The 22,097-nt window shown below is 48.7% G+C and overlaps 1 protein-coding gene and 1 long non-coding RNA gene across 3 annotated transcripts in view; both read left to right on the top strand.

Annotated features, from left to right (window-relative positions):
* CD58 (CD58 molecule) overlaps positions 1–16,084 on the top strand; it is a 39,865-nt gene extending 23,781 nt beyond the window's left edge. The window contains exons 3-7 of one of the 2 annotated variants that reach the window (XM_023259035.2): positions 2,450–2,713; positions 9,363–9,446; positions 11,487–11,523; positions 12,766–12,855; positions 15,810–16,082. In XM_023259035.2, coding sequence (XP_023114803.2) covers positions 2,450–2,713; positions 9,363–9,446; positions 11,487–11,523; positions 12,766–12,826 — 446 coding nt within the window. In that variant the 3' untranslated portion in view covers positions 12,827–12,855; positions 15,810–16,082. Of the gene's footprint in view, positions 1–2,449; positions 2,714–9,362; positions 9,447–11,486; positions 11,524–12,765; positions 12,856–15,809 lie in introns of both variants that reach the window. The other variant, XM_023259036.2, reaches the window with a different exon arrangement.
* A 10-nt stretch (positions 16,085–16,094) lies between these two features.
* LOC109502560 lies at positions 16,095–18,843 on the top strand. Its single transcript, XR_002161230.3, has 2 exons — positions 16,095–16,741; positions 17,761–18,843. It is a non-coding gene; the product is annotated as an uncharacterized LOC109502560 (long non-coding RNA).
* Positions 18,844–22,097: the final 3,254 nt, after the last annotated feature.

Here is a 22,097-nt window from a genome sequence, read left to right as displayed (position 1 = left end):
ACACCTCCCAACTCCTGGTGGTGTTACACACCCTCCTGGGGAGCCTCTCCTTCTTGTCCTGTGCTGTGTTACAGCTGGCATCTCTGTGCCGGCACTGCATGGTGATCCATATGGCAGAAATTATCTGTATTATCTCATTTCATCCTTATCAGAATCCTAAAGGGGACATACTATTTGTTTCTTTATTGCACAGGAGAGGAAACCTAGGTAGGGAACGGGGCCAGGGGGGGTTGTGATAAGGTAACTTCCCAAAGGCAAATGGTGTGAACCCAGGCAGTCAGGCTCTTAAGTCCATGCTTTTAGGCACCACACTGTTCCTTTTTCGGAGGGGAGCTGATTGAAGGATTTACATTTTATAGAGTGGAGAGGATAATTTGAAACTGCCTCCCTGAACGTATCCATCCATCCATCCATCCATCCATCCATCCATCCACCATCTATCCCTCCATGTGTCCAATATCTGTTCTTCTAGAGGAGCCACCTGTGCTCCATGTGTTATGTCAGATGCTGTGGTTGAGAGGCGAGTGATATCTAGCCTTCACCCTCCAAAGATGCACAGTCTGGGGGCTCGTGAGGCACGTCTTTTCAGTCTAGAAAGTGTTTGATGACATACTAGACGTTGACCGTACTGGATCAGTGAGCAAGATCTGTAACAGAACACACGGAGCACCCGCATCCGGGTCACCTGGGGTGATGACGGGGCCCAGCAATCTGCATTTTTAACACATACCCCCGGTGATCCTCATGCACGTTAATATTTGAGAAGCTCTTCTATGGAACATTTCTAAGGAACTAGAAAACTCGGTTTCATGCCGCTGGGAAACGCCCAGCCCAGTTGCAAAGGCAGGCACAGGAACACGCAGAATCTGGAACCATCAGGTGTGTTTCTCAGCTGCATGGAGATACACAGGGCTGCTTGGAGGTGCTTCAGGAGCCAATCTCCGAGTGTGGGAGGCAGGACGGACCTGAGGAGGCCGAGGAGGAGGGCTCTGGGCTTCCCAATTTTGAGTCAAGAGAACAACTGCTTATCCTCCTGAAGGATATTGGTCTGTTGCTTACAATTTAATTTGGGGAAAGGTTTCCATTGCCTTCTTTGAGGCCCCATCTAACAAGTTATGTGAGCTGGATTAAACCTGACAACTGAAGAAGCCCCAAGCAGAAAGGGAAGTCATGTGTGACTCAGGTCTCACTTAACTGAGTGAGAAAGGAGTGTTGACAAAATTGGCGGGGTGGGGGGCGGGGAGGAGAGGAATTGAACACTTCCAGTTTTTAGAGTATATTACGTTACTAATTAGAACATAAGCATTCCTTTGCCTTAGAAAATATCATTTTTAAATGGCAGCATAGATGAACATTAATTTGCCTTAATTTGCTTTTTAGTAGATATTCATAATGTATGGAAATTTTATTATCCAAATGCTACCATGACCATTTTCTGGATAGTCTATATATTTGTACGTGTTTTCTCAAATTTCTTTGGGTTAGTTGTTGGGCCAAAGTAGAGATGCAGGAAGGTATATGAATTAACAAAGGAAAGAATAGCTAATAGGATAAACTAGCATTGCAGTTCTTAACCCATCCTTTTTAAAAAATTTTTTTAAATATTTGTTTATATTTGAGAGAGAGAGACAGCGACAGAGAGACAGAGCACGAATGGGGAAGGGGCTGAGAGAGATGGAGACAGAATCCGAAGCAGGCTCCAGACTCCCAGCTGTCAGCACAGAGCCTGACACAGGGCTCGAACCCACGAGCGGCAAGATCATGATTTGAGCCAAAGTCGGACGCTTAACTAACTGAGCCACCCAGGCACCTTGCCTCTATAGCCAGCAGGGAGCACTTGCTACAGGAAGGCTGGGAGTAAGGCCTCTAGACTGGCAGGTCCGTGACAGGTGCTGTCCCCTACTCTACTTATTATCGGGGCCTCCCCACAGTATAGCTGCACCAGATGTTTTGCAGACACTGTTAAGCCAGACGTCTTTTACAATTAAACATTTTTAGGTTTTAGAAAGGTGTCATTAACTCTTTCCTCTCTGTATGTTACAAAGCACCCACTTAGTTTGGGGGACCGCCCCATATTCAAGCACATGAACATTTTTGATACAACATGATAATGAATATTTGAAGTGAGAAGAATAAAAACAAATCCTCATGTCAATTCAGATCAGGATTTGCAGCTATGTGACGTTGCTACTATCTTGGGTAATATCTTTTGGCTTTCTGAATTGAGGATAAGGGATGTGGTGCCTGTATGTAGTCTGAATGTGAGCAGGTAGGTCTGACCCAGGAGAAGAGAGAGTTCTCTCCCCTTGGAGCTCAAGGAAGGTGGTTGGCTTGCCTTTTCAAGCTCATAAGGAAGTTGGGAGCTCTTCATCTATTTGGAGAAGATGAGTCTAAATATTACTCTTTTCTGGACTAAATATCACATTTCTTTTTTTTTTTTTTCTTTCAGAGCCTCTTCCATTTCCAACACTAAATTGCACATTCACTGCCGAAAACATTACAGTCCACTGCGGGATCCCGGAAACCTACAGCAGCCATATAAACCTTATAAAGTACTCCTGGAATTGCTTCTCGGAACAGTGTCAAAATAGCACCAATTCATCTAAAGTTTCTATTAAGAGGGAAAGTGATCTCTCACAGGAAATACAGTGTATCATCAGTAATCCGTTGTCCAAACAGGCATCATCACTGGTTTTAGCAACCTGTGTCCCAGGTGAGTACATATCCAAATGTGTCACGGCAGAGATACCGTAGACATGTGTGGTCCAGGGACCGCTGGTGGTTTGTGAGTTTCAAACCACGGATGTAGTGGCTGACCTACATTTCACAAATCTGATGCGTAAAAGAAGTCACAGTTTTCACAGACACTCCATTATAACGTACAGCTAACATTTCATAGCCCTTTCTGTGTCCGGCATTATTCTAATACATTTGTCAATTAATTCAGTCCTCACACAACTGCATGAGTTGGCTACGAGTGACGGTCTTGATTTTCTGGGGAGAAGCCAAGACAAAGGGAGTTTAGTTTGATTGCCTAAGGTCAACAGCTAGTGAGGGACAGAGGCTGGTTTTGCAATCAGGCCATCTGGCTCCGGAGCCCATGCTCTTCACTATTCACAACACCACTCCATAATTTCTTAATAACCATCGGGTTCTTGAGGGTTGCATGTGTGCCGCAAAGAATGTGCATTTGGTACGTTTGTCTAGGCTCACGCTCCGTGAGTAGCATGACAGTGTGCCTTCCTTGGCTGTGCTCCTTTTATTTTGTTTAACATGTACATTTGTAATTTGCAATTTTTATTTTCAGTTTTTGACAATATACCCCCAGTTCACAGACAAAAGGATCAGCGATTTGAAAGTGGTTCATTAAAACGTAAAAGAAGAGGTGAAAATAGTAACCACTCTAATTCAGAATAATATCATAATTATAGATAGTGAACAGGATTCTAGCTCTAGAATATGAGCTTCCTTGGGTTAGGAGAGGGTGATTCTGTGAATCGATTTTTTTTTTGAATAAACAGTTGAAACAGAAAAAGGCAGTTCGTACACCTAACGAATATAAAAAACTTGAATGAGATTTGATTATTGAGCCATTCTCCCTGAGTCTGCCATGTCTTATCCTTCTTGAAATCTTTCAAATAACGACATGGAGGTGTTAAGGTAACTATATCATTTTCAGACAAAGCAGCATGACTTCCTGGGTAAAACCAACAAATGCTTCCAGACAAAGCGTAAACTGAGGTCCAGTTCATCACTGATGGTTTTGGTCCCCGAGGACAGAGAAAAGACCAAACCCACAGAAGTGCCACTCAAAGCGGCACTGTCTGTACAAGTCGCACGATTGTCCAGAAGATTTGAAAGCCAGCTGCAAAATCAATGACTTTGTTATGCTTGGAGCAAACGTTTCTCTATTACTCCCACCTAGTGGGTGTCGCGTGATATCCCAGCCGTACAGTGTGGAAATGCAGTCTGCATGCTAGCACATAGTTGCCTTGTTGTGGAAACAGAAAACAAAACCAGTGTGCTTTTCTGGCTTTGGCGTGTGTGTAAGGCACATAACCAACAAGAGAAGGAAAGGATTTTATGCAGAATGGACAAGCAATTTGAAATCTGGAAAAGCTTCGCGTGGCCCAAGAGGCAAATACTTCGAAGGAAATAATTTCTGAATAAGATCCTCTATAGGATGATATGGAGTACTTTAATTAAGAGAATTTCCAGCATTTTGCCCTTGCATAGGTTTTCATTTAACCTTTCTCATTAGAATTGAATGCCCAAATAAGATGCCCTTCCCTGTAGATACCACCAGAAAAGAGTGTCACCAATTCGACCCTCTCATTGATATGGTATAATGTTGTTGATTTGCAAACAAACACTTTTTGTTATTAGATAATGGTGATTCACTCATCTTTCTTTTACATTTCCTCCCAAACTGATAGTTCACACCGCACTATAGATTTTGAAAGTTTGAGAAACATTGCCAGATAGTTCTTAGGTCATTTAAATTCTGGAGTAGTGCTGACATCGGAGACCTATATCTGGAGTCCCTCAAAGCAAATGTTGAAGAACCCTTTTCTTTCCCCCCCATTTCTAACCTAATGATCTTAATGGTTCTTTTCAACAATAAATGTCTCTCTCTCTCTGTCTCTCTCTCTGTCTCTCTCTCTGTCTCTCTCTCTGTCTCTCTCTCTGTCTCTCTCTGTCTTTTTTATACCATGGATGAGTTTTGAATACTTTTCTGTAGAGTTGCATGTATCGTAACAGATAGAAATTCTTGTGCGTCTAATGGTTAAATAGTCTTTCTTTTTTAAGTGCTGAGTTTTTAAATCTAGACTGTTAACACTTGGTGGATGAAACGTAACTCACATTGACCAGCCTGTCACCCTTTGCAGACCCCCCTCCCGCCAGTTGACCGTCTTATTTGTTGCTCACAGCCACTGTTCTAGACTGGCTGGACAGGAGTTGTTGTTTACCTTTTGAGAGTGAGGAGACAGGTTCAACCAGTGGGGTGACTTCCCCAAGTTCACTTATGTAATGGAGATTTAAAATTTAGGTCTTTGAATTCTGGAAGTTGTTTGTTTCATTTTCTTCCCATGGCATCATCCTGATTCTGTGTCTTAAAATAAGTCAAATTAAGAAAAAATATTTGACTCCTTCACAGGGATTGGCTGGCAGAAACCATACCATGTGGAATGATAGTACAGACTATGGGGGGGTCTATAGGACCAGGGATGAGGTTTCTTCAATAAGTAAGTTATAGGGGCACCTGGGTGGCTCAGTCATTTACGTGTCTGACTTCGGCTCAGGCCATGATCTCAAGGTTTGTGGGTTCAAGCCCCGCGTCGGGCTGTGTGCTGACAGCTCAGAGCCTAGAGCCTGCTTTGGATTCTGTGTTTCCCTCTCTGTCTCTGCCCCCCTCCCCTGCTCATGCTCATGCTCTGTCTCTCTCTCAAAAACAAACATTAAAAAGAATTTTTTAAAAGTAAGTAAATTATAAGGGGAAGAAAAACAGGTGATGGAGAGCTTAGAGATTAAAGACATTTAAAAAGCCTATAATTAATTACAATATATGCACCTTGTTTGATTCTGATTCAAACAGAAGAAAGTGAAAAAAATGGGAGATTTAAGTGGTGACTGCATATTTGATTATATTAAGTGCTTAATTATTTTTTTAGGTACGATAAAGACATGGTTATGTTTTACAAATAATCCTTATCTTTTGGAAATATATACTAAAATGTTTATGACTTAAAAATTGTGCTCTCTGGAGTCAAACAGGGTCTCTACCTGCATCACAGTGAGTGGGAAGGGAGAAGGATAGAGCCCAGTCCTTCCCTTTATTTATTTATTTGTAAAAATACTTATTTGTTTTTGGGAAAGCACACGTGGGGGAGGGGTAGAGAGAGGGGGACAGAGGATCCGAAGTGGGCTCTGTGCTGACAGGCTGACAGCAGCGAGCCCGATGCAGGGCTCGAACTCAAGAACCTTGAGATCATGACCTGAGCCAAAGTCAGGCGCTCAGCCGACTAAGCCACCCACGCGCCCCTCAGTCCTTCCTTTTCAAGACCCACCCAGTGTGGCGTGCATCACTTCCAGTGCCACCCGCTTGGCCAGACAGAGTTCATGGCCACGGCTGCTGGGGGAGGCTAGGAAATGTCCTCCTTAGCTGGTGGCCATGTACCCATTTAAAACACGTGGGCTCTATTACCAAAAGAAAATGGGGAGATTGGGTGTTGGGAACCGATCGATGCTTCTACCACAATGACTATAACCTATATCATTTTATTTATTTTTTTAAAATTTTTTTTTAACATTTATTTATTTTTGAGACAGAGAGAGACAGAGCATGAACGGGGCAGGGTCAGAGAGAGAGGGAGACACAGAATCGGAAACAAGCTCCAGGCTCTGAGCCATCAGCCCAGAGCCCGACACGGGGCTCGAACTCACGGACTGCGAGATCGTGACCTGGCTGAAGTCGGACGCTTAACCGACTGTGCCACCCAGGCGCCCCTAACCTATATCATTTTAAAACAGAGACAAAATCAGAAAAATGTAAAGACGGCTATAAGTAGTAAATATTAGTAGATGTTCTTGCTTTTTTGCACCTCACTGGGCATCTCATGTCCTCCTTGGGGAATATGCAGCTAATTTAGAAATTCTGGGTCTCAGCCAGAGGACACGGTGTCTCAGAAGACCGTGATAGTGGCAGACATTGGGAGAAGTGGTTCAGGTTAGGGTACATTTTGAAAATATAGCCACAAGGAATTCCTAATGGTTTGAGTGGGGGAGAAGTTTCTCTAATAAGAAATGTGCAGATGACTCCTAGCTTTCTAGCTCAAGCCCCTGGATGAGCAGTGGTGCCATTTACTGAGACTGGAGAGTGGAACAGCAGGTGTAGGGAGGAAATAAGTTTGGTCTGGGACATGTTTCAGGTGCCTGTTAGATTTCAAATGGAGGTGTCAGATAAGGCGCTTCGACTTGTGAGTCTAGGTTTCTGGTGAATAGTTAGCATTGGAGAAATAAGTTCGGGCATATTCAGTGCATAGTCGGCATTTAAAGCCATGGGACCAGATGAGATCACCTACTGAGCAGATATGACAGAGCACTGGACTAGGACCGAGTCTCAGGGACTCTGGCATTTAGAGGCTGTTGAGAGGAAGAGGGTCCAGCAAAGGAGACTAAAAAGGACCACCAGGGAGCCAGGAATTGTGGCATCCCAGGAGCCAGGTGAAGAGGGCTTTAGCACCTGTCTGTGCAGCGGACAGGTCACGAAGGATGAGCAGAATTAAGAACTTGTATTACTGTCATTGTCGTCTGCCCTGAGTATCTGCTGTCCCGGAGTGGTGGCAGGATCTGGCATCATCCATGGGAGAAAGGTTTTTGGAAGGGACTGGGTCAAGTAGCCTTAGATTCAGCTGTTGAAAAAAAAAATTTTTTTAAGTATCAAGTGGCTTAAAGATATAGATGACTTCTTTTACATTAAAAAACAAAAATCCAAGATAGGCAGCCCTGGGCATATTGCTGCTTGATGAAGTTGTCAGAGACCCAGGAACAGCCCAGCTCCTTCCGCCTTCCCCACTATTTCAGGCAGGAGGATCCAGAGAGGAGTCGAGGCTTGGGAAAAATACCACACAGCCCTTCCTGTATCTCATTGGCCAACACTTAGTCACGGGGTCAAACCTAGCTGCTTTCTTGCAGCTAGAAATTAATCTTTTAGTTGAGTGATAGTGTGGCCAGCTGAAAATCTGCATTCTGTTACTAAAGAGGGGAGAATGAATATGTGGGGTAACTGGGGGGTAACAGCAGTTTCTGGCCGGGGGGCCTCCCAAGTCAAACCAATAAGTGACTTCCTGTTTGTGGTAATCCATCTGTGTTCCTACTGCGAGGAAAGGGTGTGGGCTCGCATTCTCCGTCTCTTTATTCACTCGCTTTCTCCCTCCACTCCCTGCTCCCTTACCATTTGTGGGTGCTGTCAGCGACCCCAACCTTCCCTTCGCAGTGCTTTGTCATCATTTTGTCGTATCCTTAAATACTCTGCCTTTTGATTTTTAGTAGCTGGATAGGGTCCGCCTTGTAAACACCATACTTTTCAGTTGAGGACACTTGGGTTGTTTTTGCTTTTTGATACTATAAGGAAAGCTGCGGTAAATATCTTTGTGCCTTTTTTGGAGGGAGAGGAGGGGCACATCACTGATGGTTTCTGTAGGTTAGCATCTTAGAAATGGAATGGCGGGGTCAAAGGATGTTATAGAGATACCGGTAGCATCTACTCAATAGGTTGACGATAAAAGCTAATAGCTAATAGTGCTCACAACTGCCCTATGAGATAGGCATACTCCTCAATCCCTTTACAGTCCCCCCTCGAGGAAACTGAGGCACCAAAAGGTTAATATTGAGTACTCTCTCAATATTGTAATGGTTCAGGGAGACCGTGGGCGTGTCACTGAGTAAAGTGTCTGGCTGCTTTATGATGCACATTTTTCCTTAAGGCCCGTTAGGCACTACAGCCAAATTACCTTGCCAAACACATAATGCTGAGTTCAGCTTCCATAGGCAATGCGGGGTGGCTGAAAACACAACTTCTAGTGCATTGTTTGCATCTTTTAATAAATAACACTGGGCCTGCAGTGTGTCAACTTTGTGTGTGTAAGTTTATTTAGAAACGCAGTCGAGTCTCTTTATTTCCGGTAGTTCTGTTTTATAAAGTCACTGTGAATATGGAATTAGTGAATGCTGAATGTTGCTTCTGGGAAATGCAGGGTTAGGTTTCCTGCAAGCTTCTGGTGACACATTTTTGCAAGAAATCAACAAATAGTCTTGTTTTGTGTGTGTTTCTATTTAAAGACCCCTGGTTTAATATATATTGTGGACTCAATAACTTTGGACTCACGGCCAGCAGCACTATGACGCAGGCCTAAATGAAGCTTATCTAACACACGCATTTTCTCTGGAAGGCACATCCCAGCCTTCTGATAGCACCTCAGCATTATGTTCAGGGCCATTTTAGACAGTGAGATAGCCAAAAAAAAAAAAAAAAAAACAAACCCACAAAAATGTGAAAAGAATGGCACGGAACAGACCAGGAGTAGGACACTTGTTTACAGGAGGAGAGAGGAAACAAGAAGGCAGAGCGCGGCCTTGTTCGGCCTCAGCCGGGGAGGTGCGCGCCTGGAAACCCGATTTTTCACCATTCTGCTGCGCGTGTCCTCCAGGGACCGTGAACGTGCCGTGAGTATTGATTTGGGGACTGCAGATACATTTTAGCAAGTAGGTAGGTTGCTGCTATGGAATCTGCAAATAAGGAGAATCAACTGTATCTCTGTTTTCATCAGTCCAACTAATTATATTTCTTTCTTTTTTTACAGATAATTCAAGGCACAGTTTTGTGATTATAGCATCAGTGTTATTTGTGGTGATACTGGCAATGTTTGTATTGCTGTATAGAAGAGGTATGTATACCTTCTCTTAAAAAAGAAAAAAGTTTTGGGCACCCGGGTGTCTCAGTCGGTTAAACATCTTGGTTTCGGCTCAGGTCGTGGTCTCCCTGTTTGTGAAATCGAGCCCAAGTCAGGCTTCCTGAGCCTTCCTGAGCCTTCCTGAGTCTCCCTAGAGATTGTGGGCCAACCTAGAAGGCAGACTGTATGCTCTGGAGAACTGGTGACCTGTTCACATCCTGTTCTTTCCCGGTGACCAGAAACCCTTCCTTCCTCAAGTCCCAGAGGGCACGGACCAGGTTGTAAATGTGAGGAGTAGGTGTTCTTGAAGCCCCCGACACCTTCCATCTCAGCCTTTGCCAGAAAGGCTATTTGCAAGACTGATTTGCGACTCCCTTGGGGAATGCTGAGGAGTAAGCTTTCAGCCAGGGGGTGGCATGTGGGATCCATGCCATTTCACATTCATGTCACGGACCAGGTTTGCCAACTTAGGTGTCAGGTTCCCTAGACTTGCACTGTTCAGTACAGCAGGTGTTAGCCGCACGTAGTGGTTTAAATATCGAATTTCATTAATTACATTTCACTTAAATTCCTTTTTTTCATTTGCACTATCCACACATTAAGGGCTTGGTATCTACATAGAGCTAGTGGCTACCATAATCAGGCCAGGTAGAGAATTCCGTCATTACAGTAAGTTCCATCAGTCAGTGCTGACCTATACTATTATTGGTGTATTGCCATTAGAATATGATTTCCCAGGGATTCTGTTTCCATGTTACAGGGCGCAAATACCACGAAGATCCCTAGGTAACAGATTACTAGTCAGTAGATTCTCCTCTAAATAAGAGATAAAACGCAGCTCAAGAAAGTTTTGAGGCTTTGTCACCAATGAGTAAAATACCTGGGGAGCTCCAATGTGCTCTTAAGAAGGTTATTTTTAATCCCCAATAGCAGCACTGTCGCTAATGTCCCTTTAACAGATTGGTCCCCCAGAAACTAAAATCAGTCTCCGCTGAGAGTTGTGGTGGGTCTGTCACCGGAATACCTGAACCCGAGAAAGATGGTACTAAGTGCCCATATAATTCCAAAACGGTTGATTTAACTTAAAAAAAAAATCATTCAGTGGAGAGAGAATGACTCCTGCGGTCAGTGCCGGTGGCACTGAATAACCTGAAAAAAAAACTGTCTTGAAAAAATACTTCAGCTGGCTTCACCACCCTGAAGCCATACATTGGAAAGGGTGGGGCATTTGGCGTGGAGCCTTCTCAGGGGGCCAGGTGAACGTAAGCAGCTCCGGGGGTGGGTTGCAGGTGACAGACCCCATTACAAGTTCAGTCAAGCCTGTGGACTAGGCTGCTGGGCCGCTGGCATGGCTCCAGATGAGGGCTCATTCCTTTTATGGAAGGAGGATGCCTTTTATGGATAGGTACGTGTGTGGAAGCCGTATCTTAGTGTCCGAAACTGTGCTGTCCAAAACGGTAGCCATGAGTCACATGTGGCTGTTGAACCCTTAGAACGTGGCAGTCCAGAGCGAGATGTGCTGTAAATATAAAATACACAATGGATTTACAAGACTTCATATTGAAAAAGGAATGTAAAATAGCTCATTAGTAATGTTTGTGTTGGTTACACACGAAAACGATAATAGTTTTAATGTGTTGGGCTACTCAGTAAGATACACTTTGAAAACTAATTTTACCCAGTTCTTTTTACTTTGTAATGCGGCTGCTGAAGTGTTTAGATGACTTGTGTGGCTCACATATCCCTGGGCGGTGCTGGCCCACACCATTCTGGCCTCCCTTTCATCTGTAGCCTTGTGCGTGAGCCGCTGTAGAGATACTCGTTTTGTTGACAGTTTGGGGGTTTGTTTTTCTATCGTCTGATGACCAATTTCGGAACAACTCTCTGGATGACCTCTGTAGTTAGTTTGACGTAAGCATTTAGGAGAGCAGCTCGACAGGGCTGTGGTTTAGTTTTCCAGATTCCGGTCGTAACTGCAGATTTCAGCTTGTCTTTTCAGTTCTGTAACTGAGATGGAAATTTCTTCATTTGTAGATTTTCTGAAACGTGATGGAGAAAGAGACAGAACCGAGTAAGTACCCTGTAGACTGTGCGGGGTGGGGGGGTGGGGGGGTGGGTGTGGAATTGTGTATTGTGTGCCTGAACTGGAACAGCCCTGATGTAGAGTGCCTTTTGCTTGGGAACCACGTGCTTTGTGCTGTCACTCGTCTTGAACGCTAGCATCAGCAGGGACATTAACCACAGTTCCTTAAGCACCACCGGACTAGGCGCTTTCCACCTGCCTCCCCCTCACGCCCTCTCAGTGGGCCTCGCACGGGGCTATCGTTACCACCTGCTTAGAGACGGTGACGGTGGGAAGGCAGGTCCTATCACCAAGCGGTCGAGCTGGGATTCAAATCTGGGTCTTCAGACTTCAAGGGGTATACTGTTAGCCTCCTCCTCCCATCCCAGAAGACTTAGACTGAGGATGGGGTTCACTTTGGGAGCCAGGGTCAGGGCCGGGCCTGCATCATGAACAAAGGATGGGACCCAGACATAGGTAACAGCAGCAATGTTGCCTGAATCGCCACAAGGAAGCTCCAGAAGGGCCTCTGTCCCCTGCCAGGCCCCTGGCGCTCAGGGAGAGGGGCCCAGGAGCTGGGCTTTAGGGGGCAATGGGAAGAGTCAACGCTCAGGGCCATAAAGGGTGGGATAGGGGCAGCACATGTCCGTGGACAGAGGAAGATGGGGCTAGACCGGCAGGTGGGGCCAAGCCAAGATACTGAGAGAGAGTGGCCGAGAGTTTGTCACATTTGTTTCCGGGAAACCATTGAGGATTTCTGAGCAGAGCTACGCTTTAGGCACAGCCCTCTGCTGGCACGGCCGAGGGTGCGTTAACAGACACGAGGCTGGAGATGGGGACACTGGTCAGTGGGTAAACGAAACAATCCAGCTGAGCAGAGAGGGCCTGAACCAAGTGGTCGTGGTGGAGATACGTGTGGAGGGCTGGGTGTGGGAGGAAGTGTGGAGGTCGTATCCATGGACTTTCCACGGAGAGTGTAGGCCCCCCGGGGGTTCCCTTCCCTTCCAGCTCACCTGTCATGGGCCTCAGACAGGTCACTTAAACTCTCTGTGCCTCAGTTGTCTCGTGTGGAAAATGGGCATAACAAAGATAGAGAAGTCAGAGTAAGAGTGTAGGTGATAATAGTGTAGAAATAACAACATATACACACAAGTCAATACAAATAAAATGCTTAGAACAAGTGACTGGCTCCAAATGGTAGTTAGTAAATGTCACCATGCCATCATGGTTATGAATTTTATTGTCGTTCAGGAAAGAAGCCATAAATGACAGGAATTCTGACCCCACGAGCCGGTTGCATGCCACCCCGTAGCAGAGGAACCAAACAGGGCTCTTGTTTGGGTGAGTCTGCGCTGTGGCTGGCTGAATTTGGGGTGTGGGCACCTTGGGTAGCGAGGCCTGGCACGTAACTGCGGAAGTAGCTGCAGGGGCCGGGGCTGGAGGCACAGATTGGGACACGTCTTCATCAGGACGGTGACTGATGCCCTGATGTCTGAGGTCAGCAAGAAAGACAAACTCAAGGCCCGTGGGTGGCGGGTAGAGGCAGAGGAGCAGGGGTGGGGGAGACAAGTCAGGGGGTGGGGAGGGAGAGCCAGGGTGGGCCCTGCCAGAGATCCTCGGGGAGCAGGCTGCATATGAAAGGTGAGGAGAGGCCAAGTGGGAGGACAGGTGGCCGAGACCTTTGGCTTTGTTAAGTGAGTTGCTGACTTTGCAGAAAGCCACTGGGTCAGCGGTTGGGGTGGGATTTGGGGGAGGACCACTGTGCGGCTGTGGGCACCTGCCTGCATTAGGGCCCTCGGGCTCTGGAGTTTCCTTCCCTCCCAGCTGTTGGGCGGGGCGTGCCCAGCTTACCAGGGAAGCCAGCTGTGGCAGGCGGCCTGGGGCAGCTCTGTAAGCTGCGGGCTCAGGCTGGGCAGGGGCAGTGAGGCTGTGAGGGGTTGATGGGCCAGGAGGCCGTGCGGAGAGGCCTGGAGAGGGGTTGAGCGACAGTAGATGAGGCGAGGAGCAGGCGTGCCGGCAGGGACACGGGGGTGGGGGAGGAGGGCAAGGGGTTATGGTGCGAGATGGGTATCTCAGATTGGCAGCAGTAAGCAGAAGTGCCAGGGGAGGGCGAGAGTCTGGGTGGGCCTCTGCTGAGACCCAGCTAGTTACGGCGGAGGTGTGGCCACGAGAACAGTGACTGGGAATGTGGTTCAGGGAGGGCTGTCGGCCAGGGCCCCTGGGAGAGGTGATGGAGTGACCCAGAACTCATGCCTTTACCTGCTCCTTTATTCATTCAGCAAACTTGCACGGAGATCACTCGAGCAAGGTCAGGCACTATGTTAGCTGGTGGCTGGAGATCATGTATCCAGTGAGGCTAGACCTTGCGTGGGATTCAGAGAAGGTGTATGTTAGGGTTCCCACCTCCGAGAAGCTTGCGGCCACATGGGAGAGCATGAACGAGCATATACGCAGAAGGGCTTGGGCACGGGGTACTGGGCCAGAATGTGTGATGTGGATGGTCAGGGCTGGGCAATCAGCCAAGGGGAGGTGAAGAAGCCAGAATAATCGTGAAGACTGAGGGGAGCAGGACGTGAGTTAGATCTTCAAGCCAGAGTGTGGTGGAAAAGGCATTCCAGCCCGGAGAAGCAGCAGAGGCAAAGACATGGAGGGGAGCTCGACCCTCGTGGTTTATTTGATGGAGAGATTGCCCTGCTTAGCATCAAGCTGAAGAAATGCAAAAGAGGGAAGTCTGGGGCATTATGATAGAGTGGTATGGGAAGAGGGAGCCATTGTAGGTTCTTGAGCAGGAGAGTTTTGAAAAGCACGAAGAGCCGTGCTTTGGAATACTAAGCCTAGGATGGTAAAACTGGCATCTGCAGAGAAACCTGCGGGTCGCGTAGGGGCTCGGGGTGGGAGCTCAGACTTGTCGGTGTACTTCTGCTCACTATCCAAATTTTGTACTTTGTGTGTTTCCTACCTACTTAATAATAATTTTTAAGTTTAAAGAGCCCACTGTGGCTGCAAGGGGTGGGGGGGGGGGTTCCCTAAACGCACTGAAGAGTTATCTATGTGGTGGAGGGGCAGGGATCGGAAGAGGAGCGGGGGAGGGGACAAGCATAACCAGGAACGAATGCCAAATTCTCACATGTCCATGAGGACAGCATCGGAAAGGGCTAGACCCAATCAGAAAACATCAGCCAAGTAGGTTTCAGATATCTGAGGGGCATAATACTACACTTCTCCCCCAGGCAGTTCAATTTGACAATTTCTGGGAGTGCCGCTAGACTCCATTTTTGGGTAAATGCCTGGAAAACAGATCACAGAGTCAAGCTAGAAAGGGAACAGAGAGTCCCGTTTCTCGGGGAAGAAAGAGTTGCAGGCGATGTCTCAGCCTGAAGGTGAGCTGGAGAGGCAGGCCTGATTCTTCGGCAGTAGATACAACAGGCGTGGGCGCGGTTGAGAAGGGCCCCTGGGGGAGAGGCCAGGGAGCAGCGGGCCCCTGGCCCTGCGTGGTGCTGCCCTAAGGAGCCTGTGCCTGCTGGGACAAGCTTGAGAAGCACCTCACTCTCTATCCCTCTCAGAAACTCACAACACCTGTATTTCATAGTCCGTTAGATTCTTAGTAAGGAAAACTCGTATTTTTCTCCCCTTTCCCCACTCCCTGTGACCTGATTTTTTTTTTTTTTTATGATCGCTTGTTACCAGTGGAGTACAGATATTTGGGAAACTCTGGTCTGGTCTGGGCTGAGCCTGTCGGACCTGGTCGGTCTAGTGAGGTGGGGCTGAGGCGGGTCAAAGGCAAGAACTGGAATGTCAGTGTGAAGGGGCATGCCCGAGGGGGGCCGCAGCTCTCCATTTGGGCTCATTTCCTCTGAGCTAACCCAAGACGGTTTGTCATCACTACAGAGATGACTAAACAGGAAGAGAAGCCGAGGAGGGAAGAAAAACCATCCCCAGCGGACTCATACAAATACCTGCTAGAGGGAGTGACAGTTTAATAAGGGCTCTTCAGGCTCAGCTTTCTTATTGGGAAATTTCAATTCCATTCCACTTCAGTTTCACAGGCTGAGTTGGTTTGAGGAGAGGGAACTGGTAAGGAGTGCTTTGCACTGAAGGTAGTACCTCAGGTGGACCTCCAGCTCCCATCCCAGGAGGGTTCGAGACCAGCCTCCCTCCATCTCTGTTCCTAGAGCCCTTGGTTTTGATGGGCTTATTATAAAAGGGCTACTCACATTAGAATAGGAGGGTAACTAAGACTCCCGTTCTGCATTTTACAAGTTACTAATGTGAGACCTTTTTTTTTTTTTTTATAGCTCCTGCTGACTGGTGCTTCAAGATCAAACCAAGTGTACAGTAGCTAAGTTATTTAAGTAACAAAAGCCATCTGGCTTACCATTGAAGTTTGACATCATTTTTTAGGAAATTGTGGAATCCTCACCTGAAGTGGTCCTTTGGCAGAGGGTCTTTTTGGGAACACTTGGTGGGGTGGGGGCGGGGGGGCTCAGTCGACTGAACTTCTGACTCTTGGTTTCGGCTCAGGCATGATGCCAGGGTCGTGGGGTTGAGCCCTGTGTTGGGTCCATCCTGAGTGTGGAACCTGCTTGGGAGTCTCTCTCTCTCCTTCTGCCCCTTCCCCACTCACGCTCACTCTTTGCTCTCTCTCTCTCTCTCTCTCTCCAAAATAAAAAAAAAGGGTTTTTTGGTTTGTTTTTTTTTTGAAGAAACATCAACTAACAACCAGCATCCGTAGCTGTCCTGTCGTTGCTACTGTTTTTGGCTCCACTACTGTGTATGACCACGGTCTCTCAATGTTTTATAAAATTTATGTCAGGGATGTATATATTGTAAATAAATACGTAAGCGGTCGGTGGTCTGCAGGGACACTTGTCTCCTTAAGATCTCTGACCCACTCAGTACCTGGTGTTGGCTGTCGCTCGGGCAGGGAAATGGCAGAGAACTCCTAGAAACCGCAGGGTCCTGTGCAAGTACAGGAGAGCAGCCTCTTCTGAATACGGCGGAGGACGGCCCCAGCTGCCTGTGTCCCTGTCCTCGGCCCCTCGCTCGGAGCCCGCACTGCCCCTGGAACCCCGGTCACATGAGAGTCTTCAGCCCGAAAGAGGAAATAACACTTCTTTACACCAAGGCAAAGTGTGTGAAAGGCACCCCATGGGACAGCTCTGTCCAGGCCCCCCCACAACTGTCAGCAAGAAGGAGGCACCTCCGGGCGGCAAACCTTCTTCTCCAGGTGCGTGTCTGGTTAATCTTGTCAAACCCTTTATTCCGGGCCCGGCGGGGAGCCTGGGACTCCCAGAACATTCTTCACCCGGAAACTTCGTCCCTGTGTGCTCTGTTCATCCCCTTCTGACCCCATCCCATCAGCACAATTCCTAGTGTTCCCTGCTGTGGATGTTCCCTGCACCTTTCTGTTCTCACGAAACCTGACTCTCCCCGACGCTGCTCCTCTCGAGGCCCCTCAGGGGGCAAGATTGAGGGGCCGAGTCCTCCTGGCTCCTGTCTGCTTCCAGCCCACGCCTTCTGCCCCAGTTCCGACGCACCTTCCGGCACATCCCCACCACCAGACATCCCCTTTTCTAGTTCTTTGTTACCCCTCAACCTGTGAAGATTGTAGTGCTGGGTCCGGATCACTCGTTCCTAAGGCTCCTCCCTGCGGAATCTGACTACGTTCAAAACCCCCCAGATCCGCTGCCCTGGCGTGGTCGGCCCCAAGCGCCTTGTCCTCTTCCTTTCCCAGCAGCCCCTGCCCTGGTCCTGCTCCTGACCTTCCTGCACCAATGCCCCCAGCCCCGCACAGTCCCCGTTATAAGCGCACCTGCTCTGCTCTGTGCCTTGCACGTCTGTCCCTGAGCGCCCCACTCCACAGACCCCACAGCCCCGCAGGTGCGCAAGCCGGTGACCCCACTGCCTGCCACCAGCACACGGCCGCTGCGGCTTCTCGTTCCCCTCACTGTACTGGGTCTCCATCTCCACTGTTCGTCATGAGAGCGACTCTGCTACCGTCACTCTTTTACGGCCCCCCCCCCCAACCTGTCTTCCTCTGGCCAGATCCCCAACTGTGCGCAGTCACCTCTGCTGGCTCCCTCCCCGCCCCCACAGCTGCTGAGCGTTCCTGCAGGCAAATACTGCACTGGGCTGAGTAGTCATTGCAGGGACCGCAGACCCCCAGCGGGTCCCCAGTGTCTCTCACGTGGCCTCACTGTGTGGTCCTGGTCGGCTCACTCACAATCTCCTCATCTCTCTTCCTAGACCTGCAGCCCTGTATCCCCACACTGAGCGGCTCGCTTTGCTTCCTCTGTCACCGAAATGAGAAGTGTCCAGAAGCAGCTCCCACCACGCGTCCACACACCCGGCCGCGCTGGCGGCCATGTCCCCTGCCTCCCCTCCTGGGACTGTGTGTGAACGCCCCTCGGCTCTCCCCCTCGTCTCAGTCTGCCGGGGCTGCCATAACAACCAAATACCCAAGACTGGGTGGCTTCAACACCAGAAATTTATTTTCTCACTGTTCCGGAGGCTGGAAAGTCCAAGATCAAGGTGCGGGCCGGTTTGGCAGCTGGTGAGGGCTCTCTTCCTGGCTTGCCAGTGGCTGCCTCCTCGCCGTGTCCTCTCGTGGCTGGGAGAAGAACCCTGGGGTTTCTACTCCTCAATCCGAGCAGGAGCTCACCCTCGTGACCTCATTTGACTTCTGTCAGCTCCTCGCAGGTCCTGTCTCCAGATAGAGTCAGCTGGGGTTAGGGTCTCAACATACGGGTTTGAGGACAAAACATTCCATCGGTAATACCGCTTTAGGCCGGGACCCCACCTGGGCTACTTAAGGACGTCGCCCGCCTCGTCCACCTGTCTCCCCCGTCATCGGCGTTTACCTTTCTGCTACATCCCACAAACACACTGTCGTTTCTCGCATCTTCCAAAACCCGAGAGCCTCTTTATTCAGTTCCCTGGCTAGCTCTTGTCTCGTTTTCCCCACTCTCTTCCACCGAGGGGTTTCTCCAAAGAAATGTCCTGTGCTTCCTTTTCTGGACTTCTCTCTTCCTACTCTTTGTTGTACGCGCTTCAGTCAGTCTGTCACCGCCACTGCCTGTCAAGGTTACCAGCAACCCCTTCACCGTAGCGTCTAGTGGGCATTTTTCCAGCCTCGTCTTGCCCTGCTTGTAAGCAGCATGTGACGCAGTGGTGCACCTCCCACACGCCTAGTGCCTCGTAGGTGCTGGGCTCCACGGGGGGTGCGAGATGAAGAGAGTTCACACGGTGACAGACCTATGAGCCCTTATGGTGAGTATGCTAAGTCCTCGAATGGAAGTATATACAAAGAACTAAAGAATTACAACCCAATGACCCAGCCGTTGCACTCCTTGGTATATTGCCGGGAGAAAATGAAAACATGTCCACGCAAAAACTTGTTCGTAGACCGTTACTCACAATAGCTGAGTAGCGGAAACAATTCAAATGTCCGTCAACCAACGACAAGATGGATGTGGGACATCCGTACAATGGGACAGTAGTTGGTATAAAATATAACGAGGGGGGCGCCTGGCTGGCTCAGTCAGTTAAGGGTCTCACTCTTGGTTTCAGCCCACGTCATGCGTGACCTCACGGTTCATGAGATCGAGCCCCGCGTTGGGCTCCGCGCAGAGCCTGCTTGGGGTTCTCTCTCTCCATCTCTTTCTCTGCCCCTTCCCTGCTTATTCTCTCTCTCTCACAAAACAAAATAAAACTTAAAAAAAAAAAGGAATGAGGGTCTGATGCATGCTACAACATGAGTGAGCCTTGAAAACATGCTCAGTGAAAGAAACCACATACTCCATCATTTCACGCATACAAAATTTCCAGAAAAGGCAAACGTATAGAACTAAAAAGTAGATTACGAGCTGCCTAGGGCTGGGAGGAGGATGTTGGGTCAGGGGAAGGGAGTGATTGCTAATGAGCATGAGGTTTCTTTTTGGAGTGATGAAAAGGTTCTAAAATTATAGGAATTGTACGACTGTGAATAGACTAAAATCATCAAATGGTCCACTTTCAATGAGTGGCTTGTGTTGTGTGTGAATTATGTCCTAATAAAACTTTATAAGCGAATGAACAAAGCAGTTACGGGAGGGGCCACCCCTGGGAAAGAGGGTGGGGGGCACCTTCCCTGAAGCCGGCCTTCCCCGCCAGCTGCCTCAGCCCTGGAGACTCCACAGGCGATGTCCCTTCCCTCAGGACCCCGGCTCCATTTCCCCCCACTCTACTCAGGGCTGGGAGTCACCAGAGGACAAAGCGACTTTCTATTTGGAAATCAGAGCAAAGAGCAATAACCCGGCCTCAGACACTAGCCAGCGAGTCTATAAAAGCGTCATGAACCAGCGTTCACCTTGGGATCCTGAGACAGGTCGTCCCCACCCACTGTGGTTTTCCTCCCTGCCACCCCCAGCCATGCTCCCTCCGCCCAGCACACACATCCCCGGGTCCTCTGTGTGCTGCCCGCATTCCTCTTCCCTCCCCCACTCCTCCTTCCGGGGTGCCCTCCTGCACGGCCAGGGGACCCGCCGCCCTCCACCCTCTGTGAAGGCCCTCGGCCTCATCTCTGCCCACCTCTGCATCCCCAGTGCTTCCCCCCAAGCCTCTGACTCCACCTGCAGCCCACCCCAAGGGACAGGCGGGTGCTGTTGCTTCCCTTGATTCATGAAGGACGAAAGTGACAGGGGCATGTCCAAGGTCAGTGGGTCACAAGTGGAAGAATGAGGATTCCAGCTCCGGGAGTGCAGCCCCAGAGGGCTCTTCACCACCACGCTCTACTGGGAGAGCTAGATGCACACAGTCACTCTCCCACGTATGGCTGGAAGACCTCTGAAACCCTCCGTTTTATGCGCCACCCCCCCCCACAACTGTCAGAGTGGTGTTCCAGCCTGAGCAGAGAGAGCACCCCACCAAGGCCCGCAGGGCCAGAGGGGGAGGGGCCGGGGATGGGAGAAGTGAGAGCAGAGTGAGCAAATGTGTGGGTTCCCTGGGCAGCCTGGGTTAGTGTCTGACGTCTGGGGAAGAAGTGTCCTTCCTCTCTCCCCAGGCTTTTCCTCTTCTCGATCTCCTTTTCTTCTTCGAGATTTCTCAAGAGTCTTTCACCCACGGAGTAAATAAAATACTGATTAAAGCAGGAGGGGCTCTGCGTCTTGATTTCGGAATCAAGGGAAAGCACCCCAGTTAATAGTGCCCTTCTCACGAGCCTCCTGAAATCCCCTCACCGCTCACTCCTTCCGACAAAAGCAGTTGGAGCCATGGCATTTACAGGCCTGTTTAGGGGTGACTCATGAAACCACTTGATCAGCATGCCTCACCTGGCCAACCGATACTGGAGATGAGCAAAAGAAAAAAAAAAACGCGTGCCCCTGTATACACGTCTGTATGTGTTTTCCTAACGAGGGAGATTTTTCTAGAACATTACAGTAACTAAAAACAAAAAAAAGAAGGTATACTCAAACTCAATAGTACTTTTAAGTTTAAATAGCTTGTTTATACCCTAAAATAGTGTTTTACTAGAATGGTCCTTCCCTGGCTTTAATGAAAAACTCAGCAGGAATTTCAAAATCTGCTTCTTTGCTTATTTTCAACGGGGAACATTGCCACATTTAAGCATTTCTCTTGATCAGGTGACGATAATTTCCAATGGACTTTAGATCACGTGTTTATTTAAAGTGTTGAGACTTTGTTCATCTCAGATTGTTTTTGCATTAAGTTTGATTCTTACAAATTTTGCATTAAAGATTATTTATCTTGCTTACTGGGCTCTTGTGGTGTCCCCTTAAATTTCGTAGCTTAGCTGAAGGTCTCGTTGGCCTCACCCTCAGTCCCGGACCAGCTGAGAATCTTCTGAAAGCAGAAGTATCAGGAAGAGAAGAAAGAAAACCAATTCAAACCTTCTTCTTTTTTGAATTTGGATGTCTTTAGATGCGCACTCTGTTTCACCACGGGCCTCTGCTTTCCAATTGTCTTGCACCCGTTTGCTGGCTCTGGGCCCCAAGCCACGGAGACAACTGTGTGCTCTGAATATGCCCCAGAAGCAATAGAGAGAGCTGCAGGACAGATGGACAGGGCAAAGGACAGCCAGCCCCAACCTGTGCGGTCAGGGGTCAGTACACTTCACCACCACCAACCCCACCCCCACCAGGTCCTTCACATCGTGAAGTCATGGTCCACAATGCCACGGGGGAGGCATTCTCTGAGAAGGGCTGGGGTTTAAATTTTCCACCAACGAAGAGAAATGACAACTCAGAGTCAGAACTGAGTTACGGACACTAGAGGGCATTACCTTTCTGTCCTAGCTTAGAGTGTGGACTAAGAATCTTGTCCACGAGAATCACCTCTACTGAGCCTCTCCTGTGCCCCAGATGCCTTTGGCCTCGCAACCTCTGTTTAATCCTCACTGTAACTGCTAAGCAATTTCCCCACCACCGTTCTCCATTTCCCAGGTGACAGAACCGATGCTCAGAGAGAAGAAGTGACTTGCCCAGGGACACTTGCGGTGAGCCGGTGAAGGTGGGCCTGGATCCTCTCGATCTGCTCCAAGTGTAAGTAAGCTCCACAAGTAAGCTTGTGGAGGGACAGAACCCCTC

The sequence above is a fragment of the Felis catus genome, chromosome C1, assembly GCF_018350175.1.
Source record: "Felis catus isolate Fca126 chromosome C1, F.catus_Fca126_mat1.0, whole genome shotgun sequence".
NCBI lineage: Eukaryota > Metazoa > Chordata > Mammalia > Carnivora > Felidae > Felis > Felis catus.
The sequence above is the reverse complement of the archived record's forward strand: the minus strand, read 5'-3'. Positions and strand labels throughout refer to the sequence as shown.